The sequence below is a fragment of the Fundulus heteroclitus genome, chromosome 11 (genome assembly GCF_011125445.2).
Source record: "Fundulus heteroclitus isolate FHET01 chromosome 11, MU-UCD_Fhet_4.1, whole genome shotgun sequence".
NCBI classification, from domain to species: domain Eukaryota; kingdom Metazoa; phylum Chordata; class Actinopteri; order Cyprinodontiformes; family Fundulidae; genus Fundulus; species Fundulus heteroclitus.
This window is the reverse complement of record NC_046371.1, coordinates 7455829-7476973: the sequence shown is the minus strand read 5'-3', so window position 1 is coordinate 7476973 and position 21145 is coordinate 7455829. Positions and strand designations below refer to the sequence as shown.

At 40.2% G+C, this 21145-nt stretch overlaps 2 protein-coding genes across 2 annotated transcripts; one reads left to right on the top strand and one right to left on the bottom strand.

Moving 5' to 3' along the window:
- Positions 1-1280: 1280 nt before the first annotated feature.
- On the bottom strand, positions 1281-11877 carry fam114a2 (family with sequence similarity 114 member A2). Its single transcript, XM_036142800.1, has 14 exons — positions 11676-11877; positions 9564-9803; positions 8355-8454; positions 7083-7184; positions 6899-7002; positions 6682-6816; positions 6398-6562; positions 5371-5494; positions 5205-5290; positions 3953-4039; positions 3634-3758; positions 3478-3550; positions 3281-3334; positions 1281-1754 (listed from the first exon to the last, which is right to left on the bottom strand). Exons 2-14 carry the CDS (start codon positions 9786-9788, stop codon positions 1656-1658), a joined length of 1479 nt encoding a protein of 492 aa, XP_035998693.1. The 5' UTR covers positions 9789-9803; positions 11676-11877; the 3' UTR covers positions 1281-1655.
- A 974-nt stretch (positions 11878-12851) lies between these two features.
- LOC105933744 (microfibril associated protein 3) lies at positions 12852-17785 on the top strand. The gene is made up of 3 exons (XM_012873412.3): positions 12852-12977; positions 13694-13988; positions 16215-17785. Exons 2-3 carry the CDS (start codon positions 13739-13741, stop codon positions 16904-16906), a joined length of 942 nt encoding a protein of 313 aa, XP_012728866.2. The 5' UTR covers positions 12852-12977; positions 13694-13738; the 3' UTR covers positions 16907-17785.
- Positions 17786-21145: the final 3360 nt, after the last annotated feature.

Below are 21145 nucleotides of genomic sequence, written 5' to 3'. Positions count from 1 at the left end.
TAACTGAAAAGCCTTTCTGTCCCGTTCCTACTGACAGAACTGGTGATACTGACTGATTGTGGGCCGCTCTGCCCTTTGCTTTTTCAAAGTAAGCAGGTCTTTGCGCTGACTTCTCCACATTGACTTTGGTTTCCTTAAGCCACAACGTAAGTGATGTGGCTGTATGCTTGGGGTAACTTTCAATTTGGACCCAAGCTTTAGCTTCCTGGACGATGTGAAAATAACCCCCCTTCCTCAAACTTATGAGGTTGTTCCTGTTCATCACGGCACCATTTTTCTTCCAAATGTAGCCCTGGTCATTATGACCAAACTCTTTAGTTTAATTACATTTGATCACACAACGTATCTCCCATGCATAGGTCCGAGTGCATTTGGAAACTGTTATCAGCAGCTTCATTGTCTCTAGTAGCCTCTCCACCCATGTCGGTACAGGACTAGTTTGACTGCGAACATTGGTGCTCTCTTAACAGCTTGTTGTGCCAGGGGTTGATACACACGTCACTCCGAAACATGTCCATCCCTGGGACACAGATTCGGTCTCACTCCTGAGCTGTGCGATGGCTGGACATGCTTTTTATGGTTGCTTAAAACTGAACAGAACAATCTGGCGCCTTCCTGTCTCTGGACCAGAGTGGTGGTGGTCCACGGTTCACTTCCTGATCTCATTTTTAAATGATATCACAAAAACAGTGTATTTGAGATGTCGCCTTGTAATACATCCCCAGGGGTGCCTCCATTTGCATAGTAATCCTACTGTATATAAACATCAGAATTTTAGGAAATAAAAAAAGTTATCTAAATATTCCCTGGCGTTTACCAAGAAGAAATAATGTTGCTAAATCTAAATTACCTAAAACAGGAAAAGCTTGGTCAGATTTAATGCCCAATGATTAAAAAAAAAAAAAAAAAAAAAACATGGCATACAATGTGCTACTTGTCTTTATCAAACAAATCATCTCCAAAAAAATTTCCATGTTTTACGGTGGGATGTGTTGAGTTTACACCACACAGGTGGATGCATATGCACATTCCATTTTCCTGTTTGTTTTCATTTTAGATATGCTTTTTTTTTTTCATATGACGTCACCAACTTACACTCTTTTGTGCAGATCCATCATTTAAATAAAATTAAAAACACATATATTACCGGTTGGAATCTAACAAAATAGGTAAAAAGCCAAGAGGGGTGAATACGTCTGCAAGGACCTGTATGGGCTGTTGGGATTATTTCTATGACTCCATATTGACAAGATACCTGTTCAGTAAAGAAATACAATCCATTGTGATTTAATTTACCTTTTTATTTAGTTAAAACCGTCGGAAACAGATCCACATTTTTGATCCATTTCCACATGTTTTCTCTTTAAATAAAGAGATTTGACCAGTGCCCCGTTAAAGTAAAAAGCACATGAATGTTCCGCTTCACGCTTGTGATATTTCCTTTTTGTTCTCTCGACTTACAGCTGGCAGATCCAGACATTCCGGGTCAGCACCTCAGGAAGTTCGCTTACTGCACACAGGACAGTTGAACATCGACACATAAACACTGGGTGACAGAAGATAACTAGAAAAGGGTTCAGGATTTGTAAGTTCTCTGCCGGGGGGGCTTCAGTCGCCATCACAATGTCCGTTACAGAAGCAGTGGCCAGAAATCCCTATTCTGCTGGTCCGGCTCTCCTCTGGATGTGGGAGATCTCCAGGATCGGCGTGAGGAGCTGGAAGGCATCCTGGATGTAAGACGCACTGTTGGAAGCCTGTGTTAGAGAACGAATGAAGTTAGGGAAATGTTTTGTAAATACAAATTTATGTAAAGATTATTTAGCTGCCTGAAGAGCTGGAAAGATAAGAGACCAAACACACATCCCTGCTGGACTACAAAACAAAGCACTTCTTCCCCACATCTCCATCCACCCTCTACGGCTAATTAAAAATCTGCTCCCAAGCAAGAGCGGACATCACTGAACATATTTCTCCCAGGCCTGCGAAGGAGGCTCATAAGGAGGCTTGATTTGTCACTCTGAATTTTTCAGTCATTACTTTTATACAGACTTGGAAAACGAAACCAGCACTCAACACTTCAACTTTGCCACAACAGATTGGTACAGCAGCACCATTACAGCAGACACTGCCTGGATGTGCCTAAACATCTCCCACTCCCATCCCTGGTGATGGAGAAACTCGCTGACTAAAAGGGTTATTGTTGGGGCAGCCTGCGGTACAAACAGCAGGAGGAAAGGGGGGTGGAGATAGGGCGAGTGTGGATTACAGGTGATGACAGACAGCTCAGTTAGTTGGGTTTTTATGCTCTGTGTGTTCCACAAACCATGAAACACCAACTCTGAAGTCAGCTTCGGATTCAGCAGCGTGACAAAGGGCTGCTATATAAATATAGACTGCTTAAAGCTAATTTTTTTTAACTGTTATACCTTTATAATGTCAAAAATTAGAAATGCCAAAACCTTGTTTAGCCTCTAAGTTAGAAACAGTTTTGGAAAAACAGGTCTATATAGAGCTATGATTTCCTTGTTTGATTTTTTTTAGTGTTTAGGTATTTATCTGTAACTCAAAAATCACAGATAAAAGGACATCATTTAGATCAGTAGAAAACTATTACTTTTATTGTCAGAAATAATCCTTTTCTAGACGGTAAAACAAGAAAACAAAAATCAATTTTTTTTTCCCGTACACAACGGTCTTCTCTCTTAAATACTTTAAAAACGTAAAAGAGTTAAAAATCAGTTTTTATCCTTTTTTAAGACTTTACAGGTATCCAGTAAGATTGATCTTGGGGTCAATTTTTGATCTGTTTTTTAAAAATGCTCAGAGTATTCACCCTTAAAAAAAGTAATAGAGTCTAAGGAAGACAACTCTATACGAAATATTGTATTTATGATTTCTTTTACGCAAATCTCTTGACTGATCGCAGCAAAACCAAGTTTTCTTTGTTTTAAACAAATTCCTTTACAATGAAATGTAACAACAAAATATTTTTATATTCATCATTTACTATTTGTTGTTTGGTAAATCTGACCATAACAGTCTTCTGTGAATAGTTTAAAGCTTTTTAAAGATGCCATAAACTCAAATATTTATCTAAATTTAGCCGTGCAGCTAAAAACATCTGATACAACAAAAGGCAACTAAAACCATGGAGATGTTGCACAAGATGATTAGGACATACGAGTTGCTTTAATTCCTATTTTGTAAAACATTGCATGAAATGTTAATGGTTAAAGCTTATTGTAAATTCTTTGTTATAAACCAGAAAATGAACACAAACCTCGAGAAAGACTCCTGTAATTAGCGGGTTCAGGATGTCTCCCTTCTCCTTAAACTGTAAAAAAAACAACAGCAATCAGGACTGTGATGAATCTCACAAACCCACCTGGTTCAGTTTAAATTACACTTTTTATTTATTCAAAGTAGAAATATCAGCTGCCGTAGTTCTGAGCACATAATTAAAACGCCGCCACTTACCCCCGCTGCTGTCAGGCAGGAGGTGAACTTTTTGGAAAGCAGGGAGATTTCTTTACACAGGACCACGGTTAATCTGAAAACAGACAGATCTGATGCAGTTTGTCTCTGAATGTGGAAACTGGAACATTTAACGTGTCGTTAAAGACGTGGCATTACTGGGCCAGGACGCCGGCGCCCGTGTTGTGGTTGGAGAACAGGATCATCTCGGCCAGCTTGTGGAAAAGCTCGATGGAGCGAGCGGTCAGCTCCGCCAGGCTCCGGATGGCGGCAGCGTGCACATCCTGGGGAATTTACACCAAACGGCTCGGTGTGAAGGCCGGCTAACACTCATTATGACTTAAACGTTTCCACCATTCAATCAGCTGAAGGTTTCCAAACCCTGAAACTGTTATTCTGGGATCTTTTGCTGTTGGATTCTCTCGTTTCATCTTTGCCTCTTTTGAATAACCGTCGCATTACGAACTGCCGGGCTCACCTCTGCAGAGTGCGTCTTCTCATCCGCTTCGCCGTCTTCCTGTGGGTTGCTCATGTGGCTGATCGTGCTGCGGGCGTTCCTGCAGGCCTGTCGGTGCGACAGACATGATGCCGTTTTTGCCCACATTTGAAGCGGAATCAGTGAACACAAGAAACGGAGCGGCTGCTGGACAAACTCTGATTTAAAGTCACGTCTGATCAGACTTCTTTACGCTAACAAGTGCTGGGAAAGGTTCATTTGAAAGGTTACTCCATTCCAAATGTAATAGTGGTGTAAACATCTTTAATTACACCGTAATGTAATTAAATTAGCTGCTAATGGGTAGTTTTTGTAAGATTAGACGGAAAATGCAGCTCTAAAGTCCTTTTAGTTCAACACGGCGGTGACGTGCTGGTCGCTCTACAATCTGTCCCTTTAACCTAAGGTTGCCCACCTCCGGTCCTAAAGGGTCAGTGTCCTGTCATTTTTTAGATGGGACCCTGATTCAACGCAGCGGATTCAAGCTGAGTCGCCTCCTCAGCACGTCACCTAAGTCTGCAGAGGCCTGCAAATATTTTACTTAATTAATTCAGGCGCGTTGAACCAGGGCATCATCGAAAACATGCGGGGAACCGACTTTGGACACAACCTCGTTCTGCCTAAATATATCATTCGAATGTTATACAAAAGTACAAATTATTTGTGTTTTGTTCTAATTAAAGTCAAATTTTAAATTAAATAGAGACTGTTCATATGAATACAGTACATATATTAAATATAAGCGTAGGTATTTAAACGTGCCTTATAGTCCGAAAAACACTGTAGGTAAATTTGGGTATCCTCCGGGCACCAGGTGGCAGTGAAACATGCAGCTTGAATGTGTTGAATTGAGGATGCATCGACAGGTTTTAGTGGTACACCCTTTGGCTAATGGTTATGTATACTGTTCTGTGCACCATCTGCTGTGTCGCTTTTATTTGACACAGAATTAATAATTCTGTCGATCCAACAGGGAAGGAGCTTCCACCTCTTCCTGATGTGGTGAGAGCGGTGAAAAGTTCATATTTATGCAGCCTTAATTTCACATGGAAGATAATTATATACGACGCAAATTGTAATCGTAAATATTTTCAACAGTGCAATTTACTTAGATATCATCCTGTAGCAAATTGCTATTACATTTTATTTAGTAATTGAGATTATACGTAACCAGTTACTCCAGGAGGATGCGTCTAACTTCGTGAACTCAGGCTACAGAAGGATAAAGCCTTACCTTACTGAGTTTGTCCGCTGTGGCGGAAACGCTGAGGCCGTCCACAGATGACGTCAGCTCCTTCTCGAACTCTGTCCCGTCTTCATCTGCGATCAGAAAAGGCTCCACGATTTATTCCCGGTGACTTTCCTGCTGGGGCAGACGTGCTAATCCAGAAAAGTCTTACCTGTCTTGTCGTCCACCTCCTCGTCATCAAACTCCACCATGGAGAAAGAGTCCTTGATTTGGTCCAGCTCCTCCCTGAGCCGGACCAGCTCCTCTCCGGACAGAGTGGTCAGCACAGACTTCACCTAAATTAAACACACGCGGAGGGAAAATACCCGTGTGAAAAAAAAAACAGAAGGCCTCCGCAAAAGTCCCAAATAGTGAAGAATAAAAAAAAACGAAGGGTGCTTCTACACTAGAATATCTGGATTTGGTTTGAGACGGGTTGAGAGGTATATCAATATTGAAAGCCAGAATATCAATATTAAACCGTCTCTAAAAACATAAATATTAATCTTTGTATTGATTTTTATGAACAGCCGTATTTGTGACCTTGTTGTACTTAAGTTGGGTTTTTTTTCCAAGGCAAGGCAAGTTTATTTGTGCGAGTTAAATCCTTCTCTAAAAAGGATAATAGAAAGTTGATTCAAGACAAATAAATAGTAAATATATGGGGGGAAAAAGGGGACAGTTAAAATCATCTTTTTGACTTTACTGGGGAGGAGTGGGAATGGATCTGGTTTAGAGTCCAGACTCAAAGGAGCCAAACGTTTCTGAACATCTCGGACTTTCAGGGAACTGGTTCTTCAGCTGAGGTGCATAAAGAACTAAAGGCCTCCCTTTGTTTAGTTTTGATGCTGGGAACAGCGAGAAAACAGGTTTCTGATGGTTGGTGCTTGACAACTACCTAACTAAATGATATTTCAGGGGTTCAGCGCAGTGATTCAAGGACTGCCGTCATATGATTAATTTTCAAAACTTCAGAAGCAGCGATTTAGTCTTTTAAACTTAACATTTTTCAGAATAACTACTATAAAACTGGTCTTATCTGCATTAGTTTTGAGGTCGCTCTGACCACTCCAATCATTGACGCTTAGGGCACATTTATTGTTAAGTGATGTTCATTTTAAACTATAATTTGGTCAAACTAAACATTATACAAGTCTCTTACATAAAAACTTAATTTTAACATGACTGTCTCTGTGCACCTTAGCCTCACTCTCTCTGGACAGCATCTCCAAGGCTTCGAGGTGCGAAAGACCCTGGAACTCATCAAAGAGCATCCCGTAGTGCGCCACCACTTTCTTCTCTGCATCTGAGGACCCGTCCTCTGCTGTCTGCAGCTCCTCTCGCTCCTTAGCCTCTCGCAAAACCTGAATAAAAACATAAAAAAAAAAAAAAAGATATTTGGATTATTGGGTCAAAGATAATTGGATCTGTCCTTGCCCCGCTCCCATTAGATTCACTAAAAACTAATTTAGAGTTCACTCGCCTGGGACAGAGTGGCGTTCCTGTGCATCAGTCCTTTGGTCTTCTTAAAGCCAGGATCGCCCTCAGCTATCACGTCCATCGTCTTCTTCCCAATGAACTCCAGAGCGTCCAGGCCTCCAGAGATCACAGTCTTCCCCTGTGAAGACGTTTACTTTCTTTGAGACCACTTTGCCGGTTGAAGAGTGACCGGCACCACATGCGGGAGAACATCTCCTTACTGTGGTCTGAACTACGCTCGTCAGAGACGACAACATCCCCATCGCACTTCCCACCGGGGAGGGTCCGTCAGTTGCCGCTTTTTCCACCTCGCTGCTGCCTTCCCCTGCAGGAGAGGAATCGTCAACTTTTACACAACACTAAAACATTTAAAATCCTGTTGTTTAACTGCACATCGAGTCTCACCCTGCTGCTTCTCCTCTTCCTCCACCTTGGTTGATAATTCAGTCGGACTGGGAATCCCCAGAGATGTTTCCGCCTTCTCAATGACCTGAGTGAGGCCCTGGCCTGGGCAAAAACAAGACAAGGAGGGGCAAAAAGTTAACACAAACAGGGTCCAGATATGGGGTTAGACGTGGCCATTGTACTTCACTGTAAAAAGGGAACTAAAGTAAGCAAGGTTTTCTTGAAAGGAGTGTGTTTGTCCTTGATTTGTGCAGCTAAAATAGACTATTTGCCAAAGGAATTAGTATTTTTACCCCTAAGATGAGATAATGAGATACCATGGACTTAAAATAAAATGGAGACGAAGTGTTCTTATTTTAAGTGCAGAACTCTTATTCCATTGGCAAATATTCTTATTTACCAGCACAAATCAAGGAAAATACACTCATTGCAAGAAATTTGACTTACTTTTAGTTCCCTTTTTGCAGTGTTGCTGTCCCTGTTTACAATCTTGGGGGAAAGACAGTAGAACCTTTTTTGTTTCAAACATTTCATACGTTTGGTAAAGTATCTGGCTCTTACCAGGTCCTCGATCTTGCAACTAAAACCTCAAATAAAAGATGATTACAACTTTTAATGAACAAAAAGCCAATTTAACGGAATGTAAAAAAGTTGTCTAGAATCTGTGGAGCAACATGTATTGGGAAAACGTGCTGCTTCTTGTTTTTACTGCTCGCAGGCTTATTTCTTTTATATTTTAGCTCTTTCAACCAAAGTCTTAAGAATTAAATTTTTCTCCTAAGCTTTCAAGAAAATTTTGTCACATTCTTTTTTTTTTTTTTTTTTTTTTATTTCCTCCATTTTCTTATATTTTCTGTAGACTAAGAGTTAAACAAAAGAAAATTGGGGGCTCGTCCGGGATGACAGACTCAAGACTAAGCAGAACTAAAATAGGTAAAGGCAGTTTTTTTCTAACTTTTCTTCTTTTTCCTGTTTGCATCTTTGCTTTTTAACACTTACATTTTTAACTAGGGCACAATAGTTTAGCCAAAATCTCAGGACATCATGCTGACTTGACCGTCTCTCAGAAAATGATTTGCTCAAATCTTCCCGGAACGTTGAAAGTGCAACCGACTTGCGACTGCAAACAGGATTTTATCAGTGACCCAAATTATTTCTACAACTATTGCCATTTGCAAAGCCATCTGCAACTGTTCAAAGCAATCACACAGAGCAGCCGAAGAACAACAAAGGAGCAGACTGGTCGTAAAAAAAAAAGCACGGGATCCTCACCCACAGTGGTCACAGTAGCTGTTGCTGTGGACAGGATGGATTTACCCCAGCTGCCCCAGTATCCCCAGCCGCCTTGAGAGACAGTTGACTCACTGGGTGTCTGTGAGAGATGACAACGGGAGGAAAAGAAAAGAAAAAAACCCACAAAAACTTTACTTTAATACAACAATAAATAGTTTCAGACAATTAATTTAGAGAGTAATCAAATTATTTACTTCTCTAAACAAGAAAAAGCATTATGCGTCATTCATTAAGTCCCATTATGCGGTTAAAACCCGATGGCAGAAAAAGGGGAGTTTATGCCTGAAATATTTTGACCCTCATTAAACCTGTTTAACGTTGCAAAAGATCTGTTGGATGCAACTGTTTGTTATGTGATTATATTTAAGGCTGCCAAGCATACAGACTCTGCATGCAAACAGTATACTTTGCCACTAGGATTGACTTTTATAGCACGTTATGCCCATATCTGATACAGAGTGACAGAAATACTAAAGCTCAGCAGGAGTGGGGTTAGGCAGGAGGTTTGATGCATCATGATGGTTGATGCCCGCCGGTGTTGTTGCGCTGTAAGGAAATAAGGCCGTGATATCTGAGTCCTGGATCCACTTTTCAGGGCCAACATAAAACGGCATTTCCATATTTTTAAGAGAAATCTATACTATCTTCTGGCCCATGTGGCCGGGGAGAGGGACGTCTGGGCCTCCCTACTGAAGCTGCTACCCCCGCGACCCGACCCCGGATAAGCGCAAGACGATGGATGGATGGATGATTTTCCGTTTATTTTGTCATTTTGAGAGACTGAACAACATGCAGGTGCATCTTAATAAATTAGAATGTTGTTAAAAAGTTCATTAATTTCTCTAATTTAATTCCAGAATAAATTAGCACCTCCTTTAAGCCTCAATCAATCCATCTGAAACACTTGAAGCAAATAACTACGAGTAATTACAATAATGTATGAGTTTCACTTTTTATATTAGATAACTGAAATTGATGAACTTTTCCACGTCATTTATTGAGATGCACCTGTAGGCAGTAAAAGTTCGGCTGTTTACAGATTATTTTAAACAGTCCCAGCATCTAAAGCCTTTATTCGACGCATAAAAACAACAAAATTAGGGGCATCACACACGTAGAAGTTAGCCCAGAACGCCATCACAGCAAGAACTGCCACTTCTAAATTGAGCGACCACAGTGAACACCCACCGTTGCCTGCTGCTGCTCCTCCTCTCCTCCTGCTGTCAGCTCGGTCTCCGCTGCAGGTTTGGCCTCCGGTCTTCTCCTGGCTTTCCTCGTCGGGGCTACGTCAGCGGAGTGGTCCAGCGTGGATGGAGAGGAGCTGCCTGGTGTCTGAGCAGGAGGTGGATCCTCCATCTTTGGTGGCCCCTCCGTTCCGTCGGCTGATTGATGAGGCGCTTCGCTGTCGGACATCTCACCACAACATGCCTGCAGAACATAACAAATAAAGCGCTTTGAATGACTCTCTAACCGTAAATCACAATATATGTAACTCAGAATGCTTATCGACAAGACCGGGGAACTTCTCAGACACTTAGTGTTTTTCTAAAGTCAAAAATTCAACCGATTAAAAAAAAAAAAAAAAGTGTTAAAAATTGCATGATACAAACAGTTAGGCCAAATCTAATTATACCTGTCAGGTTTAGATTTTAAGTCACTTTTTGAGAAAATGTATCATGGATACCGTGTCAGAAATTATTCATACCGCTCATAATAAACAGTGGAAAAGCTTTCAAGGGCTTCTCTTTTACAAAGAGCTCTAAGTCTTTTTTGCGGTTGGAATGCCTCCGTACCATCACCTTGATTTTTTGCTCCCGCCACAGATTCAAGTCAGGCAGTTTACATTTTTATCAGCTAACAATGTCTTCCCAACTCTAGTTGTGTGTTTGGGGTCCCTTTCATACTAAAACAACCATCGATGCCCAAGATGAAGTTTCTCTGCAGACAGCCAGATGTTGTTGAGACTTGAAGAAGACTTCTCTTTCCTTGATGCCATCTACTCTGATTAGGCTGCCAGTCCCATTGGTTGGAAACTATCCATGAATAATTACGTTCCCACCACCATGCTTGACCGTAAGGATGGTGTTCTTGGGGTCCACTTGCACCTCTTTTATCTGGGGTTCCTCAGGGTTCAGCTTTGGGCCCCATTCATTTTACTCTTCACCTGCTCCTACTTGCATCCATTCTTTAATTAAAAGCATGTTGCCTCTTTTTCACTTTTATGCAGACAACTGCCAAATCTGTGTCCCGCTGAAAGGCAACGCCTCTTCTTAACCGTTTCAACGCTCAGAGAGCCATGGCCATGCTTTTGATGAAGGAATAGCATAATAACACAGTTAAAAGCTCAAATAAGTTTATTTTGCATGATACAGGCCCTTTAAAATAGACGACAGGCTTATATTTGAGAGCCAGATTTAATAAAGCCCACGCTTAAGAAGAACTCTGAGGCAGTAGTCCATGCCTTTGCAACTACACAGCTAGATTACTGTAACGCACGTTAATTTGGTGTCAGTGGGTCTTTAATCAGAGGTCGGCAGATGGTGTAAAATGCTCCTGGATGTCTTTTAACTAACACACACAAGTTTAAGAACATTTTAAATTCAGAATTTTTCCACAGCGTATCTACATTATTATGGCCACTGGAGCTTGAAGACATTTAGACAGCATTGTAGCCACAACATGCGGCCGCAGATCATTCCAAAGCTTTTTTTTGTTGTTGTATAAAACATAATTTGCCCCAAACTAACTGCGTAGAGCTGCTGTTATTTTGCCTGTTGAATTAATTAAATCAGCTTCTCCCGGTAAGGATGCTTTGGAACAGGTGTGTCAAAGTCCTTGTCCTGTAACTTTTAGATGCTGCTGGACTTCTCCTTCTCCACACCAGAATCCAACTATCAGCTCACTGGCAGGAGCCTGGAGAATTTGGCTGATGCTCCAGGTCATTTGATCATTTCATTTGATCCAGATGTGTTGGACCAGGGACACGCCTAAAAGTTAACGGGACACCAGCATTCTAGGACAGGAGTTTGACATTCCTGCTTTAGAACATCATCATCATGGATCTGAACTCTCACAGTTACCACTTGCTATTAATTAATGTGTGTTTCTAATGTTGTTGTTTGTTTTCTTCCTACGAACAATCACCTGGAAGTTGCTGCAAAGGATGACAAGTTAAACTTAACATTAATGTTATAAACGTAAAGCCATGAAACAAATCGGGAACAATGCTGGGGAAACGTTTTTTTAGCAACAAACGAATCTTTTCTGATCCAAGTCTCGATGCTAGTAGCTAACGATTACCTCAAATCTGCTTGTTATTTCCTTCCCGGAAGTAATTAGAATACTTTTCCCTCGGTATTATAGTTTGGACTTCCTTATCCAGACCGTAAATTCTTATGATTACTCCAAAGTAGCGTGAAATAATTCAGGCTTTCTTGGTTTAGTAGTCCAGCTGGGATTAGCCACGTCACATTTTGTTTTCAAAGGTTACGTCTGTCATTCGGCTGTGGGAAGACAGGACTTCCGTCTGAGGCCTTCAAAATAAAAGTCTTGAAACGTTAATTTTTAAACGGGGGAATTTTTCAAGTGAAAATTATCCCAATACGGTACAAATTATAATTCATGTCTTACTTTGCTACTGTTGCATCAGTTCACTGTTTATCTTGATGTTCTATTCGTGTTTATTTCAGCAAAAAAGTTTGACTTTATCATAAACAAAAGAGAAAACAGACATATAAACATCAAACGTCAGCCATCTAACTATCACAGAATATACAGGCACTTTCAATGTTTATAGAAGCTTGATTTATACAATGTGTCACCGTGTGTTACAACAGTCAGGGCTCTTAATATTGGATTTTTTAAAACTCATTCAAGGCATAAGAAGTTGTAAAATTACCCATGGCAAAGGAGACAAGGAAAGTACATCCTCAAAAGCCACCTGCACTTGGTATATCTATTCTATATCTAATCTATATCTAATCTATCCGTTAATGTCTTTATTTTGAAGGAAACAAATCATTTATTGGTCGTTCTTTTGGATAACTTGATATAGAAAAAGGAAACGGAAGTTAAACTCTTGAATATTTCAAAATAAATGAACTAAAATTTCTAGCAATTCAGTTTGTCAAAAAAAGAAAAAAAGATGAAAAGTCAAAAGTTTCAGAAAACAAACAAACAAAACAAAACGTGTTTATCTTCTATCTTTTTGTTTCTTTCTTTGAAAGTAAACAATATTTTAACTAATTGAATTAATAAGTATAACAGAAATATACACAGCCCAACAGTTTGGTTTCAATAAGATAGAATCAGTAACTGTTTTCACCTAATCAAATATAATAGCACAGTTGTTCTATCTATTCTTAAACATTAGATATTTTCGTAGCGGTTTTTTTTTTTTTTTTTTTTTGATTGCCAGAGCTTACATTGTGTTGACAGGTGACTGTTAGGCCCAACCCACTAAAGTACCTGTACCAGGAAGTTGTTGGAGTGTACATAGTGTCTTTGATTTGAACGCAGGAGGGAATATATCTAGGGTTCTTTTGATTAAAAAAATCAAACTCAAATCTGCTGAAGGATCAGTGTTTTGTGGCTAAGCAGCGGGTGAGTTGGCTATATTAGTTATGTTTGTCTGAAATAATTTAGGAGTTTACCTTAGAGGAGTCAGTACATCTAATCTGATGTAAAGTGACTTTTTACAGCTCTCCAGTGTTATGATCTGTAAGTACCCAGATTTATATAAACGTGAAATTTATCTCTTTATAGATTGCAGAAAATATTTAATGTAGTTTTGTCCGTTAAAAGCTCTTTTAATGTGCTGTCATCATAATCATCAGATTACCTTTCTGAGGCATTCAGTGTGTTCATTTGGTTACAAGGTCACTTTAATGGGCCTTAGTTACAGTTAATCAGAGTAAATGTACTAGCAGGCTTTGTTATGATCTAGGAGACAATATCATTTTTCATATTGTTATATTATGAATGGAAACGTTGTTCAAGTGATTTATAATGTGTTACCAGAAAATGTTATTTTGTACAACATACCAGTTAGATCAACTAAACTGTATGTGTTAATAGTCCCTGTATTCATCAGAATTGTAAGTACTTTAAATGTAAGGATGACGAGGAGGATACATCTTAGTTATACCATCCAGAATTAAAATCATGGAAATTAGTTTTTATTTCAAATTAAACTTTAAAAAAAAATACCTACATTGTAAAATTACCATTTTATCAGAAGCAGACATTTTCACCACAGAAAATAGGTCAGGTAGCTGTATGCTTCTGTGTCACAGTTGCTGACTCTTCCTGTTTTGCAGGTTTTTCTGGTCTGGATGTGAACTGGGCCTGGCGTTTCACTCGACATGTTATCACCTCACAAGCACTGCCTGTCACACAGGCTCCTCTTGCTCCTGCTGATCGGTTGCTGGAAAGCAGACGGATCCCCAAATGGCACAGAGGCAGGGACCTTCACGCAGCTGGCCACGGGCCCCTCCGGCAAATACATCTTGGCGAAGGAGGGCTCCAGCATGCTCATCGAATGTAACGTGACTGCAGATCGAGAGGATGTTAGGTGGTACAACTCTAAAGGGCTTCTCCTTGGAAATGAAGAAGGTAGGAGGAGCTTATGATGAGCTTTGCTATTATCAAAGGGTTGACATTGCATGTCTTTGAAATGCCAGGACACTTTAAACAGAAATGTAGGGGCCTCTGTCAGAAAACCAAAAAAAAAAAAAAAAGGTTGTCATTGGTTCTTTCATCAGTTTAATGATGTGAATCATTAGGCTAAATAAACACAGAAATAGTTACCCAGACACAAAATCAACCTTTTACCTTCACCAACTCAGTGGACAGATTAAAGTCCTAAAGAAAGGCTTTGGCGTGAGCCTTAGGAAATGTTACATGGGGTGACTATCTACTGTCTTGCAATGCTTAAATGCAGAATGCGACAAAATAATCTTCTATTAGCCCGCATTCCTAACAGTTTTTAGCCTAGGTCTTATGGATTTACAGATTCCTACAGTTGAGTCATTCTTCATTTTCTTTGGTTTTGCCCCAGTTTGTCTCCCATCGTTAGTACAGTGGCTCAACATTCTCACAGGAATTTGTTTACTAATTTGTTATTTACATAGAAAAAGGCTCCAGTGCTGTTAATAGTTCACTTCACTTTCACTTTATTTTTTTGTAGTAAATTATCCAACAATGAACTATTATCCATTATAGTTCATTGACGGATAAGTAAAGAACCAATTGATACTGAACAGGCAGGACATTAACACCAAAATAATTAACAGTGATTATCTCTTTGTTATGGCATCTTCTAGTGGGTGTAAAATATTTGGCAGTAACACAACATTTTGCCCTCAAAGTTGGTGGGTTTGAAGTCGACAGGATGCTTAAGGACTGGGGCAGATTTTGAAAGGGATGGCTTGAAGATGAGGCTAGAACAACTTAAAAACTTCACATTTTGGGGGTTTCTGGGTGCAGTGGTTGGTCAGTATCTATCAAATATGGTCAAAGGAAGGAACAGTGGTGAACCAGGGACAGGCTCACGTTGACCCAAGGCCCACTGAATGAAGCGAAGGCTGGCTTTTGTAAACTTATCTAACAGATAATTTACTTTAGCTTAAATTGCACAGAATGGGAATGCAGGTTCTGAAGAAAAGTGCCTCAAAGATGGCTGCGTGGCCGCAGAACTGTCTGGTTGGTGCCAATTTTCCTAGACGCCCGTGGCCTCTTTCCGCAGGATAACGATCCCTGCAAAGAAGCAAAAATGGTTCAGGAATGGTTTGAGGAGCTAAACAGCGGGTTTTAGGTGTTGACCTGCCTTTCAAATTCCCCACATTTCAACCCACGGCACACCTTAAAGGGGTTTATTTTGGTTAAAAGAGGGGCAAACACACCATCAGACAAGTGGTTATAATGCATTTTTAGTAGGATGCATTCTGCCTGTGGAGCAGTGGTGTCTCTGGCATGGTAAGTTAAGTGGGACCTATTAGCAGCAACACATTTTTTTTTGTGATGCATACAACCTGACTTTGATTAATTTTAAATTAAACAGATAAATTAGCACAAACGACCACACTAGAAAATTAATTTTATATAAGCTACATGTAATTCAATTTTTATACATAAAATTACAAATAAACGCTCACTTATAATGTCCATTTATTAAACAGAAAAGATTCACAGCAATCCTTCAATGAGCTAGCAAGGACAATCAACGCTAGATTAATATTTGCTTTTAGTTTCCCTTTTCCTATGTTTTGTTTAAATTCTCCTACGTTTTATTCCAAAAAGGTTTTTTTTTTACTTGCTTTTATTGTGTTTTTATTTTCCAACGTTTTAATCATGTAAAGGACTTTGCATTGCCCTTGCACTGAAATGTGCAATACAAATAAATCTGCCGTGCCTTGTCTAGATGGTCGCACTATCCGGCAGAACGTAAACGTAATGTGTGTAATTCAAGTATTTTGATTGGATGATCCAAGCTTGGGGCCAGAGGATTTGTTGTTATTTAAACAAACGTTGGTGGGCCGGCCCCAATATCAAGGCGCCTCTACCGGATTTAGCCTACTGAGCTTGTCAGTATTCTGGTAGACTTAGATAGACGCACATGTTTATAACAGAATTTTACTGGTAAGGGAATCTTTTTACAATATTACTCTATATGCTCTATATGTCCCACTGATTATTGTAAACAAAGAGCTCCACAGCGACATCCGGTGGGGCCTGGCTCCACTGGCCCCAAATGCAGAGACGCCACAGCTGTGTAGCATTGTTTGTAGCATCATCAGTTTCCATTTCGTAATACTGACTGCTGGTCTTTTCTAACTTCAGGTGGGAAGTGGCAGGTCCAGGAGAAGGGCGTCCTAAACATCACGGTGGTGTCCTTCAAGGACCGCGGTCGCTACACCTGCGTGGCCTTAAGCAGCGTCGGCGTCAGCAGCAACTACACCGTCACTCTGCGTGTGGCCTACACCGACAGCGGCCTGGGGGTGTACTTTGTCGCGGTGTGCTTGGTGGCCTTCGCCATCACCATGGTCTTCAACGTGGCGCGCTTGTGCATGGTCAGCACCCACCTGAAAGAGACGGAGATGGTCATCAACGAGTTCTTCCGCACCGAGGGCACCGAGAAGCTGCAGAAGGCGTTCGAAGTGGCCAAAAGCATCCCCATAGTGACCTCGGCGAAGACGGTGGAGTTTGCAAAGGTCACCCAGTTCAAGACCAAGGAGTTCGCCCGTCATATCGAGGAGCTGGCGCGCAGCATTCCTCTCCCACCCCTCATCATGAACTGCAAATCGTTTACGGAAGAGAGCATGAACCCGGAGTGTGATCCTGCGGAGTCGGCCACGGCTGCAGCGTGGGGCAGGCCGGCGTTAGGCCCGCCGTGCCCTGACAGAAGCGAAGGAGAAGAGGTGCGTGTGGCAATGCTGTCGAGTGGAGGTCAAAGCAGTGACTTCAAGGTGTCATTGCATAGAGTAAAGGTTGATGGTGAGGATGAAGACCACCTAGATGAAAGCAATGCATGAACTCTGGAATTCCAGCAAAGAGACATTTTTTTTATAGCCAAAGAGGTTGAGGTGATGTCTTTGAAGATTATTCCTGCACGTGGTCAGAGCTCAAGTTCTCAAACATCTGTTAAAACTAACTTTTTTCTTTTTCCTTTGCTTTAAGAAATTGTTTAACAATTAGATTTCCATTCTTGGTCTTTTAGTTCAGCAATTTTAGCTCATTTCACTTCTTAAAATGTCATTCATTCCTCCCCCCCCCCCTCGTTTTGTTCCCTTTGACGGGTCGTTCAGCCTCCACAGAGAAAATGTTTCCTTGTAATATCATTATCTCACCATTTTCATTGTTGTCACATCACTCGTGGAAAATGGGTTTTTGGAAGGCTTGATTGCCGTCTCACATGTCTGTTTACGCAGGTCTTTGTTTGTCTGAAAGCGGTTAATTACAGGGCCGGAAATAAGCAATTCAGCCAAAGCGGTGAACATTTAAATGTCAGAGGAAAATTTTTACAGTTCTGCAAGGTGGAATCTGAAAGACAAACTACTTCCGCTAAAAATGTCCAATTTGCTCCTCAAACATGGTCTGACATCAAATGCTCTGATTATGTGAGAAAGACTTTAATTTTTATAACTTGGTTGTTTTGTATGCACATAGTGACGTATGAAAGACAAATTTGACACTTATTTGAATGTTACTTTCAGGGGATTTAATATTTTCTTTTTTATTTATAAAATTAAAATCACAGGTTGTTCATATCTGGAAGTTTGTCCCTAAAGAAGTTGAATTTAGAGATGTCTGAAAGATGTTTAAGGGGAAAGAAATGCTGAATAAGCTGTACCTGTTTCATCCTCTTTGTGGCTCTGAACGAAATGAAATAAAAAGAATCAGTATGAACAAACTGTGAGGTGGGACAGAAGTAAAAATGCTTAAGAGATTATTAAACTGGTTTGCTGCGTGCTCTGTCTTTCCGCTTTACATTGACGGAGAAAAGCTGAACGGGGAAGCTGTCAAAGAGTCCAGCTGACCGTGATCTATCATTCAAGTTTATGATCTGCATGGAAGTTAAAAGAATAGATTTGTGGATCATTAAAAACTTCAAGCTCAGAGGTCTGGCTGCAGCAAGCTTCAGGATGTCCAAGAGTGTCAAGTAAGTTCCAGGACGTCTTCTCCTGAGGATGCTGCAAAAACGCATTGCCACCAGGGCAGAGCTTACCCAACGCTGGCAGTGAAGTTACTGTCGCAAGAAGGACAGCAAAGAAGTCAACTCTGTCGTGGGAAAAACTCAAGGACAAGGCTAAAACCTAGATTTACAGCAGCAGATTGGCTTTGTTGATGAATTCCTAATTGTTCTGGACATGTGGGGACAAAACAACGATTTGCTTCCACAATTCTTGTGTGGTGCCAGAGACGAGGCTTTCTGATAACAGTCCATGTGTGGCGTTTCTTCTTCAAGTTCTGCCCAAAAACGCTGGGAAAAATTAAGAATGGGATATAAAAAAAATTCCCTGCAAGAGCGACTGCTTCGGAAAATCCGGGGACAGTTTGGTGAATCTGTGGATTTCCCTGCACGTCTGAGTCCCATGCAGCAAGGCGGAAGTGATGAGGGACTGGCTCAGAGACGAGACCAGCGGTATTTTTGACCTTTGGTCAGGAAAAAAACCCCAGCTCTTAACCATATTGATACAGGCAGGAGGAGAAACAAACGCTGAGACGAGAATGAATCACCATGAGTCAGGATTTGGTCTAGAATTTGATGCCCCTACTTACTTGTGTGTTGTTTCTAATTGACCTTGACAATGATAATAATAATAATAATAATAATAATAATAATAATAATATAATATATAATGAATAAAAAGCCTAAAATACTAGAAGTGATAGTCTGCTCTGATGTGCAGTAGCGTAAACAAGCCACATGATGTAGCTGTTGGATAACGTGAGCTCCTGCGCTCTCACCTACCACCTTCTTGAGCCTCACATTTCAGCCTAGGAGTAGGTGAGAGGATCAAATACAGTTTAGAAAGCTATTTCAGCTAACTCAGAATTATCTTTATATCTTAATTTTACAGCCTTCTACACAGACAAACAGCCAAGGTTCAAACCCGGGGTGCTCTAGTAATTACTTGGGTATTTAATTCTAAACATTGCATTGGTCAGAATAATAATTTCATACGGCAATAAATTTAAAAATGAAACTACGAGTCAGAAGAAAAAAAGTAAGGATGTTCATGTCTAGATTTGAACACGTTTTACAGAAGTCACCTGCAACATTAAGCTGAATGGTTGGTAAAATAATGTGAAAGAGTGTAAAAAAAACAACTACATTTTTAATATGAATATACTTACAAAATGGCAAACATGCTACTGGTTGCATGTTTTCAATGTGTTTGCAAGACCTAAGTAACACAAAGAGTTAATTTGTTCAGCAAGTAAAAATGACAGTTGTCATTTTTTTGACAGGATAAAGAAAGGAAAATAGTGTCTGACTTTCCTCAGGCAAGGCAAGACAAGGCAAGGCAAGGCAAGGCAAGGAAATGTAAGTTTATATGACCCCTATATTATATTCCTATAATAGGAGTGCTGTCACCTCTTGGTCTTTGTTAGCTGAATGCTGTTAGTCTTTTTCCTTTGGCCAGTAGATCTTTTTGTGCTCTTGTTCACCTCCCTCTGTATTTATCCGGTGCTTATTAGTCACCTTCCCTTTGTTTCCCAGAACTCCTGTTATTCAACCCCGGCTGCATTTCCTCCCAGTAGTTACACGCTTGTCAGTTTTCTCACTACTTTACCAGATTCTCCTGTTTCCCAGTTTCTAGTACCCACAATGCTGGCAGCCAGGTGATCCGGTTCCTTTCCAGTCAATCATTGAATCAATTCTCCCGTGTCAGAGTCCTCAGCTATTCTGTAAAGCTGGGGAGTGTCACCACACGACTGTCACTGTCGTCACGGATTTGGAAACGACTCAATGTATACAATAAGAGGCTCACATGCTTGATTACTAGACCTGCACAGGGATCACAGATTTATTATAAGGCCAAACTCTGGTGGAAACTCCTGCGAGGACGACAGTCTGGAGGCTCAAACGTACCATTAGGTGGCGATAATAGAAAATATTCTACAAGGTTTCTGTTACTCTCCCGTATAAAACTGATCAGATGCAATAAAAGACAAAAGTGAATTTGATTTGGATATTGTTTGCTCCTAACACATTGAGAGCTTCGAACATTTATTGGAGATGTAATTTTGTCCGTTTTGGAACGGCTTTCAGTGTTGGCTGTAATCTAAATATCTGACATTATCTTTAATGTGAGCAAAATAAAGGAGATTACATGGATTTTAGGGCAATGTGTCCATCGTAAGAGAAGAGTGGAAGGCTGACCAATCCAACCATGTTTTCCTCTTTTGTAGAAACATGTATATATAGATACACTATACATCCCCCTTTTGGTAACACTTTATTATAACTATCCGCTATAACCAGTTAATAGATAAATTGGAAACTGTTAATTAATGAGTTATTAATCACTTGTTAAGTGTTTGTTAATAGATTGCTGAGGATTTATAACTATGCCTTATATATAGTTAATAGACCATTAATAAACTGTTAGTGAATTGCTTACTAATGCCTTGTTAAGTATCAGTTAATAGTTTATATATGTTATTGGGATGTTATTCTAAAGTTGCAACTATTCCTCATTTCTTAACTGCTTGTAAATGAGGAATAGCTGCAACTTCAGAATAACGTCTCAATAACATACTTAAGCTTATAACTAATACTTAACTACTACATCAACTCACACTTTAGAGATTGCTTGTTAATAGTTTGTGAACCATCCACAAATACCAGTGAAACTTTGTAGAACAGCAAAGGGATGAAACAAGTTCAATGTACAGACAGTTGATGTGATATTTAAAATATCACATTTTTGTACCTTAACCTTCTTCCACTCTTAGACTTTTATGTGTACTATATTTTACCAAAGACATACAACAGATAACATGTTGAACATCGTCTTTAATGTACAGAAACACACATACTGAGCCATCACATGGCAGAATAGTGGTGTAGACAGTATACAAACCCATGAGGCTTGGACACTTTTTGTGCAGGACATGAAAAAAAAACAAAGGAAATCAAAATCAAGCCATTGGCATTATTGATATGAACATGTCTTAGCACAACCTGGACCCGCTATACTCAGTGAACTCGACCCGAGCCACAACTGAACTGCTGTAGGGCACCATCCCACAGTGAAACAACG